General features: G+C 65.0%; 1 protein-coding gene across 12 annotated transcripts; it reads left to right on the top strand.

Annotated features, from left to right (window-relative positions):
- Positions 1-735: 735 nt before the first annotated feature.
- DDR1 (discoidin domain receptor tyrosine kinase 1) lies at positions 736-16,054 on the top strand. Of its 12 annotated transcripts, none has more exons than XM_059702131.1 (18): positions 736-858; positions 5,501-5,630; positions 5,716-5,818; positions 6,018-6,246; positions 7,874-8,021; positions 8,204-8,321; positions 8,741-8,927; positions 9,032-9,278; positions 9,753-9,848; positions 9,954-10,105; positions 11,030-11,195; positions 11,843-11,953; positions 12,963-13,207; positions 13,370-13,497; positions 13,708-13,926; positions 14,316-14,550; positions 14,953-15,102; positions 15,209-16,054. In XM_059702131.1, the coding sequence occupies exons 2-18, from the start codon at positions 5,543-5,545 to the stop codon at positions 15,347-15,349; spliced, it is 2,763 nt and encodes a 920-aa protein (XP_059558114.1). In that variant the 5' UTR covers positions 736-858; positions 5,501-5,542; the 3' UTR covers positions 15,350-16,054. The 12 variants fall into 12 exon arrangements, 10 of the variants coding, with proteins under 10 accessions (XP_059558114.1, XP_059558116.1, XP_059558112.1 ...); XM_059702129.1 differs by having other exon boundaries at positions 810-942; XM_059702127.1 differs by lacking the exon at positions 736-858 and adding an exon at positions 1,727-1,859.
- The last annotated feature ends 768 nt before the right edge of the window (positions 16,055-16,822 follow it).

The raw sequence follows: 16,822 nt of genomic DNA, 5'->3' as shown, positions 1-16,822 counted from the left end.
TCCCTCGCCCGGGGCTGAGCCAGCCTGCTGGTCCCGGGAAGAGGACTGCAGCTCCGGGGCCAGCTGGGCCTCCCGGCACCGGTCCTGCCGGGCCTCCCCCCCCACCCCCCGCCGCCCGGTGCCCGCGGCCCCGAAGCCCCTCTCCTGGGTGCTCCCCCGCACGTTCTCCCCGCTGTTTCCCTCCTCTCCTGGGCAGGGCAGCCGAGGCCGTGGGTTGGAAGGGAGGGAAGCGTGGACGGGAGGGCACGGCGGGGGAGGGGAGACCTGTGGGGGCCCCGGAGGACAAAGGGCGCCCGGAGTGGGGGTGCGGCAGGGGACGTGGGGTGGGCCCTGGCAGGTAGTGGACGCTCAGGCTGGGCCCCGCGCTGGGCCCGGGGTGGCTGGGGTTTCCCTCGCGCCCTGGGAATCTGGGCTGCGAGCCCCGCATTCCAGCCGGCTCCAGCCGCTTCTGCTGTCACTCGACTCCGCGGGGCCCCAGCCCTGCGTCCTGCCGCTCACCGGCCTGGGCCGGGCGAGGTGGGCATCACCAGTTAGGAATTTCCCGGGGGGTGTGGGGGGGGCAAGGGTCTCAGGACTTCATGGCCAGCCCTACCCTCCGCCGCGCACCCCCCGTCTGGCCCCGCCACGCCACCTGGCCGGGCCGGCGTGGGCCGGGCTGTGGAATGTCCCACCCGCGTGCGAGGCTGCTCCCCTCCGGGGCGGGGGCGCGGCTCGCCGGCCGGGCAGGTCTCCCGGCGCCGCCTGGAAGCGGAGGCTGAGCCGCCAGGTGAGGCGCGCGGGCACCCCGGCCCCGCCCGGCCTGGCTCCGCCCTCGGCCCGCCTCTCCCGCCCAGACTCCCCGAGACCGGCTCGCGAGGGGTAGGTGCGGGGCCCTCGGGTGGGCCGGAGCGGACGAGGGGAGGGCCGGCCTCGGCGCTGGCTGCGGCTGGCGAGCCCTAGCAGGTGGGCGCCGGCGTCGGTGCGGTGTGGGCCGGAGCGCTCTGCGCCGGGCCCCAGGGCCAGCCCTCCTCGCAGCGCCGTGGGCACTTGTCGGCGGGATCTGTGTCCTCCGGGCTGGCGGCGGGCGGCGGCCGGGCGGAGACCTCGCGGCGGCGACGGAGTGGGTGGGCGGGAGCGCGCGCTGCCACCTTGCCCGCCGCTCGCGGTCCCCTGGGGCGCGCCCGGCTCCGCGGGTCCGGCTCCTCGCGGCTCTGCCCCCTGGTCCAGGCCTGTCCTAGCCAGTGGCCCGCCCCTCCCGCCCGCCGCCCCGCTGGTGGCGAGGCCCCGGAGAACTCCGGCGCTGGAGGACGGACCCGGGTCAGGGAGGAGCGAGGGGCCGGAGAGGGGCCGGCGCCAGGCGGGGGGCAGTGGAGGCCGGCGCGGCGGGGGGAGGCCGGCGGCGGTGCGAGGAGTGGGTCCCGGCTGGGTGTCAGGTGAGCTGCCTCCTGCCCCCGCGGACGCCGCTGCTCGGGCCGGGCCTGTGGGAACCTGCTCCCGCCTCGCCTGGGGCTGCCCCTCGCCACCTCCCTCTCCGGGAACCGAGCCCAGAAAGGGGGCGGGGAGGGGCCGGGCGCGGAGGCCCGGAGCCGGGCCTGGGCTCGGCGGCTCTCTCCGTGGGGAACCCGGGCGCGGTGGGTGAAGGGCGACGCGGACGCCGAGCGGAGGGGGCGGTGACGCTGGGGACCGCGGGGCGCGGGGCGGGGCGGCGCCTGGCCGAGCGGAGGCCCTGGCTGCGGGCCCCGCAGGCCCCCGACAGCTGCTCCGAGCCGCCGCCACCGAGCCCCGCCGGCGCCTCCGCTCGGCCAGGCGCCGCCCCGCCCCGCGCCCGGCCGCCGCTCCCGAGGCCCCGCTCCGCCGGCCGCCGGGCAGCGCGAGGAGAGGTAGGGGCGGCGGGGCCTGGCGGGGCGGGGCGGGGCGGGGGCCCCGTGCGGAGCTGCACTTGCTGGCGCGGCCCGAGGTCTGCCTGCCGCCTCCGGGCTGGCGGTGGGCGCGGAGCCCGGCCTCGGGCAAGTGCCCGGCAGCGGTGGGCCCCTCGCCCGGCAGGACGCTCCCCCTCGGCCCCCGGGAGGTGGGCGCCCCCCTGCCCGGCCGGTCCCCGGGCCTCCGCCCAGGCCAGCTGCCAGTCGGGCGGCCTGGCCACAGCCCTGCACAGGCACTGGCGCCCGGACCTGCCCGGGCAGCCGCCACCCGCGCTGGGCGGTCAGTGGTTCTGCCCGGAGAGGAAGCCCCCGCCTCAGCGCCCGCCGCGCCCCGCCCGCCCGCAGGTCCCCCGAAGCGGCCCGCACCTCCGTCCCGCCGGTCCAGCCAGTGCGGCGCTCAGGCCCCGGGCCAAGGGCCCCGCAGGGCAGAGCTGGGCGGAACCGCTAGCCGGTGTGCAGGGTGCGAGCTCTCCCTCCGCCGCCGGCCGTCCGGGTTCCGCGCCCCGGACTCCCCGCTCCCTGGCCCCGGGGGGTGGGGGGGGGGTTAGGTGGTGGCCTGCGCCCCAGTTCGCTGGGGTCCTGCCCAGGGCCTGGGTGTGTGTCTGGCGCTGCCCCCTGAGGGCGGGCGCGCGTGTGGGCAGGGGCCTGGGCCCATTTCAGGCCCACAGGTGCCTGAAGCTGGCTCCCCCCAGGGATGGGCTTGCACGGCAAAGACCGAGGTGTGGATGGGGCGTGTGAGCCGCTGTGTTTGCTGCTGGGAGTCTGTCAACCTGTGTACGAGTGTGTGGATGTCACGTCCGCCACTGAGTCTGACGGTTGCTGTGCGGCACAGAGGTGTGTGCTGAGCTAATCCGGCCTTGCACACAGCGGGCTCCAGGTGTGGGTGTCTGAGTGTGTGTCTGTGTCTGTGTAGAGAGTGTCTGTGTGAGTGTTTATGTGTGTCTGTGTGTCAGTGGGTGTGTGTGAGAATGTCAGTGTCTGTGTGTCTGTGTGTGTCTGCGTGAGTGTTTATGTGTGTCTGTGAGTGTGTGTGTCAGTGGGTGTGCGTGAGAATGTCAGTGTCTGTGTGTCTGTGTGTGTCTGCGTGAGTGTGTGTGTGTCTGTGTGAGTGTGTGTGTGTCTGCGTGAGTGTGTCTGTGTGAGAGTGTCTGTGTGAGTGTGTGTGTGTCTGTGTGTCTGTGTGTGTCTGTGTGTCTGTGTGAGTGTCTGTGTGTGAGTGTGTGTCTGTGTGAGTGTGTGTCTGTGTGAGTATGTGTGCATGAGTGTCTGTGTGTCTGTGTGAGTGTCTGTGTGTGTCTGTGTGTCTGTGAGTGTGTGTCTGAGTGTGTGTGCGTGAGTGTGTGCGTCTGTGTGAGTGTGTGTCTGCATGAGTGTGTGTGTGTCTGCGCGAGTGTGTGAGAGTGTCTGTGTCTGTGAGAGTGTATCTGTGTGAGAGTGTCTGTGTGAGTGTGTGTCTATGTGTGTCTGTGTGTGTGAGTGTCTGTGTGAGTGTGTGTGTGTCTGTGTGTGAGTGCGTGTCTGTGTGTGTGCGTGAGTGTGTGTGTGAGTGTCTGTGTCTGTGTGTGTGAGTGTCTGTGTGAGTGTCTGTGTGTGTGTGTGTCTGTGTGAGTGTCTATGTGTCTGTGTGAGTGTGTGTCTGTGTGAGTGTGTGTGTGTGTGAGTGTGTGTCTGTGTGAGTGTGTGTGTGTCTGTGTGTGAGTGTGTGTCTGTGTGTGAGTGTCTGTGTGTCTGTGTGTCTGTGTCTGTGAGAGTGTATCTGTGTGTGAGAGTGTCTGTGTTGTGAGTGTGTGTGTCTGTGTATCTGAGTGTGTCTGTACACACACAGTGGTGTGGGTGTTGTCTGGCATGGGGGTGGGGGAGGGTGTCCAGCCCCCAGGTTGTCATTGGCTGTGATGGGCAGGGCGGGTGGTGTTGGCAGGATTGTGGGCCTGCCTCTCTGGGTCTGGCCTAGTGGAGAGAATGGGGGATGGGAGGCGGAGAAGGGTGGCCCCGGGCGGGCGCCTGCCCTATTTACCTCTTGCCCCCCGCCTCCCACTGCCCATCCTCTGCGGGTCTGTGTCTCTGCCAGGCTCCTCTGCCCGTCTGGCTCTGATGACTCATCTGGGATTGGCAGGAAGGTTACTCAGGGAACAAGGGCCTGCTGTTCTGACAGTGCTGGGGGGAGGGGGGGGTTGGTGGTGGAGAGCGGCACCCAGGGTTCCAGGCCCCTATGGGTGGCTCCTGGGGACTAGGTATGATGCTCTGGTTCTAGCTCTGACTGGATGCAGGGTGCCCTCCGTAACTCAGCCCTCAGCTGCTGCTTCAGAGCTGCGGGGTCTCAGCTGCCTCTTACATTCCTGCCTAGAGCATTGTGGGAGCAGCTGGAGGAGGACAAAAGGATGGGGGAGTGTGCCCCACTCCTCCTACACCCTGGGGTGACCTCAGCCCTGGGCTCTTCCCCCTTCAGAAAGTGGGGGCTGGGGGCACAGGTGGTCTGGGCTCAGGAGGGAAGGCACAGCAGGAAGAGCTGCAGCGTGAAGGGTGGTCCTGGGGTCCCTCAGGGTTCCAGGGCTGGGGGCTCAGAGTGGCCCCGGGGAGAGGACAGGCCAGGCTGCTTTTCCTGCACAGGCTGGAGGGGTAGTCCCACCTGCAGGGCTGGAGGGGTAGTCCCACCTGCAGGGCTGGAGGGGTAGTCCCACCTGCACAGGCTGGAGGGGTAGTCCCACCTGCAGGGCTGGAGAGGTAGTCCCACCTGCACAGGCTGGAGGGGTAGTCCCACCTGCAGGGCTGGAGGGGTAGTCCCACCTGCACAGGCTGGAGGGGTAGTCCCACCTGCAGGGCTGGAGGGGTAGTCCCACCTGCAGGGCTGGAGGGGTAGTCCCACCTGCACAGGCTGGAGGGGTAGTCCCACCTGCAGGGCTGGAGGGGTAGTCCCACCTGCACAGGCTGGAGGGGTAGTCCCACCTGCAGGGCTGGAGGGGTAGTCCCACCTGCACAGGCTGGAGGGGTAGTCCCACCTGCAGGGCTGGAGGGGTAGTCCCACCTGCAGGGCTGGAGGGGTAGTCCCACCTGCAGGGCTGGAGGGGTAGTCCCACCTGCAGGGCTGGAGGGGTAGTCCCACCTGCAGGGCTGGGGAGATAGTCCCACCTGCAGGGCTGGAGGGGTAGTCCCAGGGTTCATTAGGAGGCGCCGTTGGAATGGGTTCCGTTGGGACGAGCTGCCTGGACCCGGGGGGAAGAGCAGGGTTCTCAGGCGTTCCTGGCACAGATCCCGGGAGGGCCAGGGTGAGGCCTGAGGCCTGCGCTTCTCCCATGTTTCCCAGTGTTGCCGAGGCCTGGCCCCGGGACCACACGGGGCCAGTAGGCTACCGGGAGCTGTGAGATTGGAAGTTGCTGGGGTCCCCCACTTGTCTTAAAAATCTGGGCTCCTAGATGGGGAGGGGACCAGAGATCAGCCCAGCGTCTGGTTCCCGGGAAGCATTCTAGAAACAGCGGATGCTGTCCAACAACGTGGGTGTCCCTTCCTGCATTTTCCCCAAAGCAGCCCGTTCTGCCTGTCGCTGGCTGCGGCCCTTCTCCTTGGTTGCCCTTTAACTTACCCTCCCCCCATTGTGTCCCCTGCAGAGATGCTGCCCCCACCCCCTTAGGCCCACGGGATCAGGAGCTATGGGGCCGGGGACCCTCTCATCTCTACTGCTGCTGCTGTTCTCGGTGGCAACTGGAGGTGCTGACATGACAGGACATTTCAACCCTGGTGAGGAGGCTGGCTCTTGGGTCCCTGAGGGAGGGACTTGGGAGACAGAATCCGAGGCAGGCCCTCACTGCCTGTCCTCACCCAGCCAAGTGCCGCTATGCCCTGGGCATGCAGGACCGGACCATCCCAGACGGGGACATCTCTGCCTCTAGCTCCTGGTCAGACTCCACGGCTGCTCGCCACAGCAGGTACCTGGCACACCGGGCAGGGCGGCCCTGGAGCTCAGCTCCTGGGGTCTCTACTTGCCCCTCCAACCCCTCTGCGCAAGCCAAGAGGCTTCTGAGAGGGCCACTGCCAATGCAACCCCACAGTCCTGGGGGCTTTAAATCTAGAGCCAGAGGCAGACCCAGGGCCAGACGTTCCCTGTGACCTCCTGCCCCCTCCCAGGCTGGAGAGCAGCGATGGGGACGGGGCCTGGTGCCCAGCAGGGCCGGTCTTTCCCAAGGAGGAGGAGTACCTGCAGGTGGATCTTCGGCGGCTGCACCTGGTGGCTCTGGTGGGCACCCAGGGGCGGCACGCTGGAGGCCTGGGCAAAGAGTTCTCACCCAGCTACCGGCTGCGCTACTCCCGGGACGGCCACCGCTGGATGGACTGGAGGGACCGCTGGGGTCAGGAGGTGAGGCTGACAGGGCGACAGCCAGGAGGGGTGGCTCTCTTCTCTCCTCCACTGACCATCCTCCTGTCCACTGACCATCCTCAGTCCACGCCCTCTCCAGCCCAAACCTCTCACCTGAGCTCCATCGAGCGCTGCTCAACCTGGGCGTCCAAGGGGGCCTCGAACTTACCATCAGCTTCCCAAGCTGAGCTTGAGTCCCACGCCCGCCCCAGCCCGTCGCCCCCCCCCCCCTCCCGCCCCGTGTCTCCAGCTCAGGAAGTGGCACCACCATGTGCCCAGGGCTCAGGTCAGGAGCTAAGATGATATCCCCAACTCTGTTCTCTCGCCTCCTGCTTCCGACGCATCAGCAAGACCAGTCTGTGCTACCTCCTGCTGTTTCCTGCCTCCACCACTCCCCACCGCCCTCTTCCACCTGCCCTGGGCGAGCCCCACCATCCCCACCCCATCCCGCTCAGGTGCGGGCCTGAGGGATCTCTTAGCTGTTCTCCCTGCTCCCGCCCATCCTGCCCGAGTCAGATCTTGCCTTTGAGGCGACATTAGTGTTTTCCAGACGAGGCCGTCAGGCCCGCACAGGCATGTCTCTCCTCGACCCGAAGGGACCCGCACAATTGGCGACCAGGGCACCACCGAGCAGTGGCAGCTCATCCTGGGCAGCCCTGACCCTGTCCCCAAGGCCTCCTTTTCTCTGACTTATTTCATTCACTCATTCATCCATTCATTCATTTAATCAATCCTTGCCCAGGGAATGAGGATATTTTTTCCTTTGATTTTTAACGAGAGTGGAAGGGGAGAGAGAGAGTGAGATATGCTGTGAGAGACACATCCACTGGTTGCCTCCCACACGGAGTCCACCTGGCCCTGGAGTGGGGATCAAACCCGCAACCAAGGCACGCACCCTCGACCAGGAATCGAACCTGTGGCTCTCTGCTGCACAGGCAGAATCTCTAACCACTGAGCACCGGCCATGGCTTCTCTGACTTCTTAGTGAGCCAGCAGCTCAGCCCTGGCGCCCTTCCCTGCCTAGTCCCTCCCTGTTGCGTCTTCTACCCTAGGCTCTCCTGTGTTACACTGTTTCCAACTTTAATAAACTCAAAATAAAAAAAAATTAAAAAGGAGATGCACGTCCGATGGGGCACAGTGGCTGCAGGCCGCGGTCAGCTCCCGCTCGCCAGAAACAACACTTGGCCTGCCTGGCCCTGGCCGCGCCCATTACCCTGTCCTTGCCCGCTGGCCACCCTGGTTTTCTGGCCGTTTGTGAACCAGCTAGGGCTCATCCCACACCTTCAGCATTTTCACTGGCTATTCTCTGCCTGGAAAGCTCCTCCCGCCCCATGTCCACCCCCTTGCCCAAGGACCCCCCCCCCCACTTCCCCCAGATGTCGCCTCAGCCAGCCTTTTCTGGCCACCCGCCTCCCACTGCTCCAGCTCCACTGCTGCCTCATTCTTCACAGCTGTCTCCCTGTGGGCTCCGTCTGCAGGGGAGGGACTGGCGCTCACCAGCGAGGGTTTGCCGGCCCATGGTGGGCGCTGTGCACCTGCAGAGGGACTGGGAGGGCTAGGGTGGAAGCAGGTGATGGGATGGCAGACCTGCCTTTCCCACCCATCCACCCTGTTCCCTGGCCTGCAGGTGATCTTGGGAAATGAGGACCCGGGGGGAGTGGTGCTGAAGGACCTGGGGCCCCCCATGGTGGCCCGACTGGTTCGCTTCTACCCCCGGGCTGACCGGGTCATGAGCGTCTGTCTGCGGGTGGAGCTCTACGGCTGCGTCTGGAAAGGTGAGTTGTTCAGAGGCTCTTCCTCCCCCCTCCCAACTGATTCCCTATCCTGGGGGTGGGGGGGTGCAGGGGGAGGGGCATCTAGAGCCTCTCCCTTGGGGAGCCTCATTCTGAGTGAGGAGAGGACTGGCCAGCATGGCCTCCTCCAAGCCTGCCCTCATGCCCCCTCCCACTCTGCCCAGATGGACTGCTATCATACACGGCCCCTGTGGGGCAGACCATGAACTTGATGAACTTGGCTGAGGCCGTGCACCTCAACGATTCCACCTACGATGGACACACCACGCACACCATTGGCGGGTGAAGAAGCAGGCCCTGCTGGACGGGCCTGGGGGGGGGGGGGGAGGGAGGGGCGGAGGGAGGAAAATGGGTGGGGGTGGGGGTGGTAAGTAGTCGCAGTGAGATAGAAGAATGGGGAGGGGTATGGGTTAGGTGGGCAAAAGGGACAGGACCAGGATTGAAGGGCAGCAAGGCGACCGGTAGCTCATGTGCCACTTTGTGTGAATTAGAAAAAGGCACCCCTTTGCTAACACATCTTCCGGGAATTGTCACAATAAACACATACATCGTAGGGTGCTTCGTGCAGCACATGACTCAGAGTATCTGTCCTAGTCCTGGTGGCGGGGGAGAGCGGGGGGAGGCTGGGGTAAGGGGCTGGGGTTGCCACGCACCTGGATAAGACACTTTCTTCCAACCGGGTCCCCGGCCCTCCTCCCCAGGCTGCAGTATGGAGGGCTGGGCCAGCTGGCGGATGGTGTGCTGGGGCTGGACGACTTTCGGAAGAGCCAGGAGCTGCGGGTCTGGCCGGGCTATGACTACGTGGGATGGAGCAACCATAGCTTCCCCAGCGGCTACGTGGAGATGGAGTTTGAGTTTGACCAGCTCAGGGCCTTCCAGGCCATGCAAGTGAGTGTGTCCAGCTCCCAGGGAGGGCGCTGAGGCCAGGCGGTGCCCCTGGGAGCTCGCCAGCTCCCCTGGCCTTGGCCCTACATCTCTTTCCCTTCCCCCAGGTTCACTGCAACAACATGCACACCCTGGGAGCCCGCCTGCCTGGCGGGGTGGAGTGTCGCTTCAAGCGAGGCCCAGCCATGGCCTGGGAGGGGGAGCCTGTGCGTCACGTCCTGGGGGGCAGCCTGGGGGACCCCAGAGCCCGGACTGTGTCGGTGCCCCTGGGCGGCCGTGTGGCCCGCTTCTTGCAGTGTCGCTTCCTCTTTGCTGGGCCGTGGCTACTCTTCAGTGAGATCTCCTTCATCTCTGGTAAGCCCTGCTGTCGGCCTAAACCCCAGCTCCGGCTGCCAAGCCGCAGGCCCCAAGATACCCACCCCTGGCACCCGCCACCCAGGAGACTTCCCAAGCAGGGGGTCTCCCAAGTGATTGCAACCCTCCCCCTCCCTCCTGTCTGCCTGTCTTTGGTGAGACCCCCAGGACTGATGTTGAGCCAGTATGACGCTGGCTGCTAAACACTGAAACACTGCTGGTTGGGAACTAGCCTCTTCTCTGAGCCCCTGGTGCTCCCCCGGAGCCCTGCATCTTCCCACAACCCAGCACCTAAAAGGTTAACGTCCACCACAGCCAGGCCTCCAGACCCCGGCCCCATCCCACCTCCCGTTCTGGTTGGTTGGGACATGTGTTGAGTGTCAGCCTGTTCCCACTGGCCTCCCTGGCTCTGCAGTCCCGGCTCTGCCCTGGGCTGCCCCGTCTGCCTCCCTTTCTTGTTTTCCTTCTCCCCAGATGTTGTGAATGAGTCCTCCCTGGCTCTGGGGGGCACCTTCCCACCAGCCCCCTGGTGGCCACCTGGCCCACCTCCCACCAACTTCAGCGGCTTGGGTGAGCAGCCTGGGCCTCCTCGGGGTGGGTCCTGTGCTATGCCCCCCCGGGCACCCCAGCGTGGGTGGGGAGCCTCCTGCCACTCTGACCCTCATGCCCCCCCAGAGCTGGAGCCCCGGGGCCAGCAGCCCGTGGCCAAGGCAGAGGGCAGCCCGACGGCCATCCTCATCGGCTGCCTGGTGGCCATCATCCTGCTGCTGCTGCTCATCATTGCCCTCATGCTCTGGCGGCTGCACTGGCGTCGGCTCCTCAGCAAGGTGGGCGGGGCTCCGGCTCCTCAGCGAGGTGGGCGGGGCTCCGGCTCCTCAGCGTGGTGGGCGGGGCCCCGGCTCCTCAGCGAGGTGGGCGGGGCTCCGGCTCCTCGGCGAGGTGGGCGGGGCTCCGGCTCCTCGGCGAGGTGGGCGGGGCTCCGGCTCCTCGGCGAGGTGGGCGGGGCCCCGGCTCCTCAGCGAGGTGGGCGGGGCTCCGGCTCCTCAGCGAGGTGGGCGGGGCTCCGGCTCCTCAGCGAGGTGGGCGGGGCCCCGGCTCCTCAGCGAGGTGGGCGGGACTCCGGCTCCTCGGCGAGGTGGGCGGGGCTCCGGCTCCTCGGCGAGGTGGGCGGGGCCCCGGCTCCTCAGCGTGGTGGGCGGGGCTCCGGGCCTGGGCCCCTTGTCTGCCAGTCAGGGCCCCTCAGGGCCTCGGCGCAGGCCAACCGGGATAATTAGAGAGGGGCCAGGGGCCGGTAAAGCGACACTTAGAGAAGTGTGGGTGGGGTGCATGGGAATCAAGGGGTGGTGGGGCCTGCGGGGCCGTCGCCACAGCCTCCTGGCTGCTTGCTGAGAGGAGGGCAGGCCTGGAGGGCAGGCTGGGAGGAAAAGCGCTGACCGCACTGTCCAGGGCCTCCGGACTCCTGGGCACGGGCGGTGGGAAAAGATGGAGCTGGAGGGGCCCCGGGGGAAGTGTGGAAACCCCACACCCATGTCTTCCGGAGCGAGTCGGTGGCGGCTCCGGTAAAGTTGATAATAGTGGGCTGGTCAGACTTGGGGGTCCCATCAGCGGGCTCAAAGGCTCTCCACCCCCACCTGTGGGTGGGGTTCATTGTCGCCACTGGGGGGCCGTGTGAGGACGGGGAGGGAGCGTGGGTGCAGCATTTCACAGCGCCGAGCAGCAGCGCAGCTCACATCTCTCCTTCTCCCGACAAGGCCGAGCGGCGGGTCTTAGAAGAGGAGCTGACAGTACATCTCTCTGTCCCTGGGGACACCATCCTCATCAACAACCGCCCGGGCCCTCGAGAGCCACCCCCCTACCAGGAGCCCCGGCCTCGTGGGAACCCAGCCCACCCTGCCCCCAGTGTCCCCAACGGCTCTGGTAAGACCTGCCTCGCTCTGGGTCTGCCTCCGTCGCCTGTTTTCTGATTGTGTTCCTTTCCCGTCCCCTTGCTTTTATGTCGCCCCCAGTTTCAACTCATTTTCTTATTCTGTGTCTCTGGTCGCTGCCCACTCTAGCAGTCCATGTCCGACCTTATAATCTCAGGAGCTTGCCGCGTGCCTGCCACCCATGGTCCCAGCGGTCTCCTCCTGGCCCTATGTCCATACACGCCTCCCTCTCTTCTCAGTTGGGCTCTCTCCTTGTGCCTTCCTGGCCCTCTCCTTTCTCCTAGACTCACCCGTCCATTATTCATCATCTACCCACCTATCTATATGCATACATCATTCATCATGTATCTATCATTCATTCCATCCATCCAACCATTTATCATCACCCATCCACCCATCCAGTCATCCATCCATCCTCCATCCATGCATTCATCCAACCATCCATCTATTCGTCCATCCATGCAGCCAGCCATCTGTTCATCCATCCCATTATCCTTCCAGCTAACCAGCGCTCTCCACATCTTGGTTTTATCCTGTTTCTCTTAGTACATTGGTCTTGCTCTATTCCGGGTCGCCTTGTCTGTCCAGCCTTGAGTCTCACCCCTTCCCCGTGTCCCCCACCCCTCCTTCTCCCGACAGCGTTGCTGCTCTCCAATCCGGCCTACCGCCTCCTTCTGGCCACTTACGCCCGTCCCCCTCGAGGCCCGGGCCCCCCCACACCCGCCTGGGCCAAACCCACCAACACCCAGGGTAAGCCCCTCTGCCCTGGACTCCGCCAGGCTCCCCACGCCTCTACGGGGACAGGGAAGGTCCTCACACCTCGCACTGCCTCCTCGCCTCACTGTGGCCTCTGCTCCGAGTTCCCACGGAGGCCTCTCTTGTGCCCTTAGCTCTCCTCTGCTGCTCGCTCCGTTCACGGCCGCCCCTCGAGCTGAGGAGTGGGAAGCCCACTGGCCCCAGCTCTGCCCCTCCTCCTCTCCCACCTCATCTCTTCAGCTCTCCAGAGCGAGAGGAGGCTGCGGTGCTGCCCGGCTCTCCTGTGACTCCTTTGTTCTCCCCTCTCCAGAGCTTCGAGGAGGAGGGCCTCTCACCCTGGGTGCTGGCCCTGTCCCCCCATGTGTCCTCTCTCCGCGGTCCCCGAGGTGAAGGCCCGCCCCTCCTTCTGTCTGCCCTCCTCTCCTGGTGTTGCCTTCTCATTGTTGCCCTCCTCCAGGCTGAGGGGCGGCTCTGCCTCCCTCCTGTCTGTAGACCCTGTTGTGCGGGCCCGAGGGACGTCCCTCCCCTCTGTGTGCCCCTGTCTCTGCTTGTCTTTGAGCTCGGTGTGTGGGTCAGGGGGTGGGGTGATGAGGGCAGGGAGAAACCGAGGCTGAAGGTGGTTGGGGGGGTGGGGGTGGGAAGGGAACAGTTAAGTGAGAGCGAGGAGCTGGCAGTGGCGGAAAGGTTTGGAAAGCGGAGGGCGACCGGATGGCTGGCACCATCCTCCTTGTGATGGTGCGGAGAGGAGTCCCTCTTCCAGAGAGACTCACCGGGCTCTGGGCTGTGCTGAGATGCCCAGAGAATACGACGTACGCCATTGCCGGTGCCTTGAAAGCTCTGGCCCACTAGCCTCATCCACGCCAGCAGCTTCTCTGTTTGAGGACATGGAGGGAGGGCAGACCCAGTCTCTAATCCAACAGGAGCCGGGGAGGCTGAGGTGCGGGGGGTATGGCTCCCGGGCGGCTCCTGATGCCTCCCCGGTCTTCTCTCCTTTACCCTCCAGCCTGCAGTGGGGACTACATGGAGCCTGAGAAGCCAGGTGCCCCGCTTTTGCCCCCACCTCCTCAGAACAGCGTCCCCCACTATGCGGAGGCTGACATTGTCACCCTGCAGGGCGTCACGGGGGGCAACACCTACGCCGTGCCCGCGCTGCCCCCCGGGGGGGCTGGGGACGGGCCCCCCAGAGTGGATTTTCCTCGGTCACGGCTCTGCTTCAAGGAGAAGCTTGGCGAGGGCCAGTTTGGGGAGGTAAGGAGGACCCTGCCAGCCATCAGGGTGCCTGACTGTCGGGGGCTGGCACGTGCCCACAGAGCGCCCTGGAGCAGGAACCTGTCATCTGGCTGTTACCCCAGTACACCCTGTGACCTTGGTGACCCTTTGACCCTCTGACACGTGATCCTGTTTCTGCAGGTGCACCTGTGTGAGGTGGAGCGCCCTCAGGAGCTGGTCAGTCTCGATTTCCCCCTTAGTGTGCGCAAGGGGCACCCCCTGCTGGTAGCTGTCAAGATCCTGCGGCCGGATGCCACCAAGAATGCCAGGTGAGCACCAGGATGGCATCTGGGAGTGGAGGTGAGGCCACAGAGAGTGATCTAGAGAGAAATGTGGTAGAGACAGCTGAGGGGTGTCTGGGGAAGGTGCCCACGTCCCCCGTGAGCCAGTGTGTGTCGCGGGGTGGCTGGCCCGTGGAGCAGGGGCTATGCATGTGCAGGTCAGCCCACATGCCCTCGCCGCCTCCCCTGCCGCCCCAGGAACGACTTCCTGAAGGAGGTGAAGATCATGGCGAGGCTGAAGGACCCCAACATCATCCGGCTGCTGGGCGTGTGCGTGCAGGACGACCCTCTCTGCATGATCACCGACTACATGGAGAACGGCGACCTGAACCAGTTCCTTAGTGCGCACCAGCTGGAGGACAAGGCGGCCGCGGGGGCCCCTGAGGGTGGGGAGCCCACCCAGGGGCCCACTATCAGGTCAGCAGCTGCCCAGGCAGGCCCTGCCCTGAGAGCGCCAGCCTGCGGGCAGAGAGCACGGGGTGGGGCGCACAGGTTGCAGGAGGGCCTGGGACGAGGACCAGGAGGGGCAGGAAGGCTGGGCCTACCTGCCGCAAGGGCGGAAGGGACTTGGACCTGGTGGCGTTTCCCTGTGCCCTCTTCACCTTCACTGCCGGAGGCAGGTCGGGGAGCATAATAAAAGCAGCGGCTCCCTGGGGTCGCACGCCCAAAGAAGGGTTGGGCGGGCACTTACCGCAGCCTCCCCCTGGTACTTCCATCTTGGCATTGTGGCTGCCCTTCCTTCTGGGGATCTGTGAGGGGGAGCGCTGGGGCCACCCAGTGACCCTCTGTCCGTGCCGCCCACCCAGCTACCCGATGCTTTTGCACGTGGCAACCCAGATCGCCTCGGGCATGCGCTACCTGGCCACCCTCAACTTCGTGCACCGCGACCTGGCCACCAGGAACTGCCTGGTCGGGGAAAATTTCACCATCAAAATCGCCGACTTCGGCATGAGCAGGAACCTCTACGCCGGGGACTACTACCGGGTTCAGGGCCGGGCAGTGCTGCCCATCCGCTGGATGGCCTGGGAGTGCATCCTCATGGTGAGATGCCTGCAGGGGCGGCGGGCGCTCCGCGGCCACCCGGTCTCATCTATAAAGTGAGGTGTGGCGCAGGGGCTGGAGCAAGCACGGAGGAGGGCGGGAGGGCGTGATGGGGGGCCCAGGAGACAAGAGTGGGCCGGACCGATGGAGTCAGGGTGGCAGAGAGCGAGAGAGACCAAGTGGTACGAGCGGGGGCTAGAGCCAGAGGAGGATGAATTGGGAGTTAGTCGAGACCAGAAAATGGGGACAGGAGGGGAGAAGAGGGGAGAAGAGTGGAGGGAGAGGACGAGCCGGAGAAGCACGGAGGGGCAGCTCCTGGGGAGAGCCCTGGGGGAGTGGCCCCAGGCCTGGGAAGTGCTGGGGGAAGGGAGGTCTGCTGCCTGAGGCCTCATCTGTGCACAGGGGAAGTTCACCACGGCCAGCGACGTGTGGGCCTTCGGCGTGACCCTGTGGGAGGTGCTGATGCTCTGCCGGGCCCAGCCCTTCGGGCAGCTGACAGACGAGCAGGTCATCGAGAACGCGGGGGAGTTCTTCCGGGACCAGGGCCGCCAGGTGAGAGCAGGCCCCCGAGGGGCGGGCGGGGTGGGGCGGGGCCTGCCGTCAGGGAAACTAAGGCACATCTGTCCCTTGCCTTCCTCCACCTGCTCCCGAAATGTAGGTGTACCTGTCCCGGCCACCTGCCTGCCCCCTGGGCCTGTATGAGCTGATGCTTCGGTGCTGGAGCCGGGAGCCAGAGCAGCGGCCGCCCTTTTCCCAGCTGCACCGGTTCCTGGCAGAAGATGCACTCAACACAGTGTGAATCCTGACCAGCCACCTCCCTCTCCCTCGGGCTCAGAGGAGCCAGGCGCCATCCGGAGGAGCCCATGGCCCCGCCCCTGCCCGTTACCTCTGAGAGGCAGTGTGACCCCTCGCTGCTCCCCTCCTAGCAGCGCCCCCGCCCACCCAGCGGGCCTGTGGCCAGACCCTCTCAGGCCTCTTCTGGCCGTCCCTTGGGGAGGCCTGGGGCAGACACAGGGCAGACACTGGACTTGGCCTCTGGAGCCCCTGGGCCCCTGGACAACACTGGTTCTTGGAGGGAAGGTGTGGCCACAGCCTCGCTCTCCGTCACACACTGGACCCCACTGGCTGAGGGCCTGGGAGGCGAGGAGGGCGCAGAAGGACTTGTCCTCCGCTTGGCTCCCTCCCGCCATCCACAGAAACACTGGACCTGGGTGGCCCTGCCTGGCCCGTCACGCCCACTCTCCTGCCCGTTAGAGCTAGAACTCCTCTAAGCCGACGTTTCTGTGGAATAAATATTGGAATTGGGGGACAGAGGGGAACACGCCCATGGCCCTGGGGCCAGGCATCTCTGTCGTAGCTGCCACATTGGTTTTTCTATGATCACTTGGGGTTTGTACATTTTTGGCGGAAGAGACACAGATTTTTACACTAATATATGGATCAAGCTCCGTGTAATTTTAATCCCCTGCACTAGGCAGGTAACAATAAAGGTGAGTTTTCCACAGCTATGGGTAGGTTTCTTGGGTTTTGGTAAAATCTCCTACTGCCGCTCGTTTTCTTTCTTCCTCCTTTTCCCTCCTCCCTGTTCCCTTCCCTGCTGTGCTCCCGGCCCAGCACAGTGCTTCGTGTCCATAAGCCAGGCCCTGCTGCTGGGACCCAGGATGTCTGAGCCTCAGCAGCTCCAGCAAGAGCTCTGCCGGGGTGGGGGAGGGGGAGGGGAGGCGGGGGGGGGGGGGGGTTGCCTCTGGACCTTGTTTGACCCGCGGCTCTGGCAGCAGGGAGGGGCCTCTGGTTCCTCCTTGGAACTATGCTGTGAAACCGGTTTACAGTGGGGTGTGAATATATAGGATGATACAGTATTTGTAAAAATGTTAAAAATTATGCTATGCCCATGTCCTTTTAAATATATTTAATAACATCTAGCAGCAGTTGTAATAAGTACTGACATGTTCAAACAGAAATCGGTACCTGACGTTTCTGTGGCGGGATATGAAAATGGCTGTGGTCTGTTAGTGACAGGCACATGCGGGGGTTTTGCTCATACTCACACTTGGAGGAGATGCTGAATTTCAGCTAGAGGTTAATAAAAATAGACCTGTCCTTCTTTTCTAGCCCATATTCCAGCCCCCCCCCCCCCCCCCCCCCCCCAGGTTCTGGAAGTCCCAGCTGGAGAATACTTACTTGGATTATGCTGGTCAAGTGTGCAGGTCACCCAGTGGGAGTCTTGCTGGAGCCAAAAACAAGAGCCTAAGTTGTTTCAGGCTTGGAAGGA

Source organism: Myotis daubentonii, chromosome 6 (assembly GCF_963259705.1).
Source record: "Myotis daubentonii chromosome 6, mMyoDau2.1, whole genome shotgun sequence".
Classification (NCBI taxonomy): Eukaryota; Metazoa; Chordata; class Mammalia; order Chiroptera; family Vespertilionidae; genus Myotis; species Myotis daubentonii.
The sequence above is the reverse complement of the archived record's forward strand: the minus strand, read 5'-3'. Positions and strand labels throughout refer to the sequence as shown.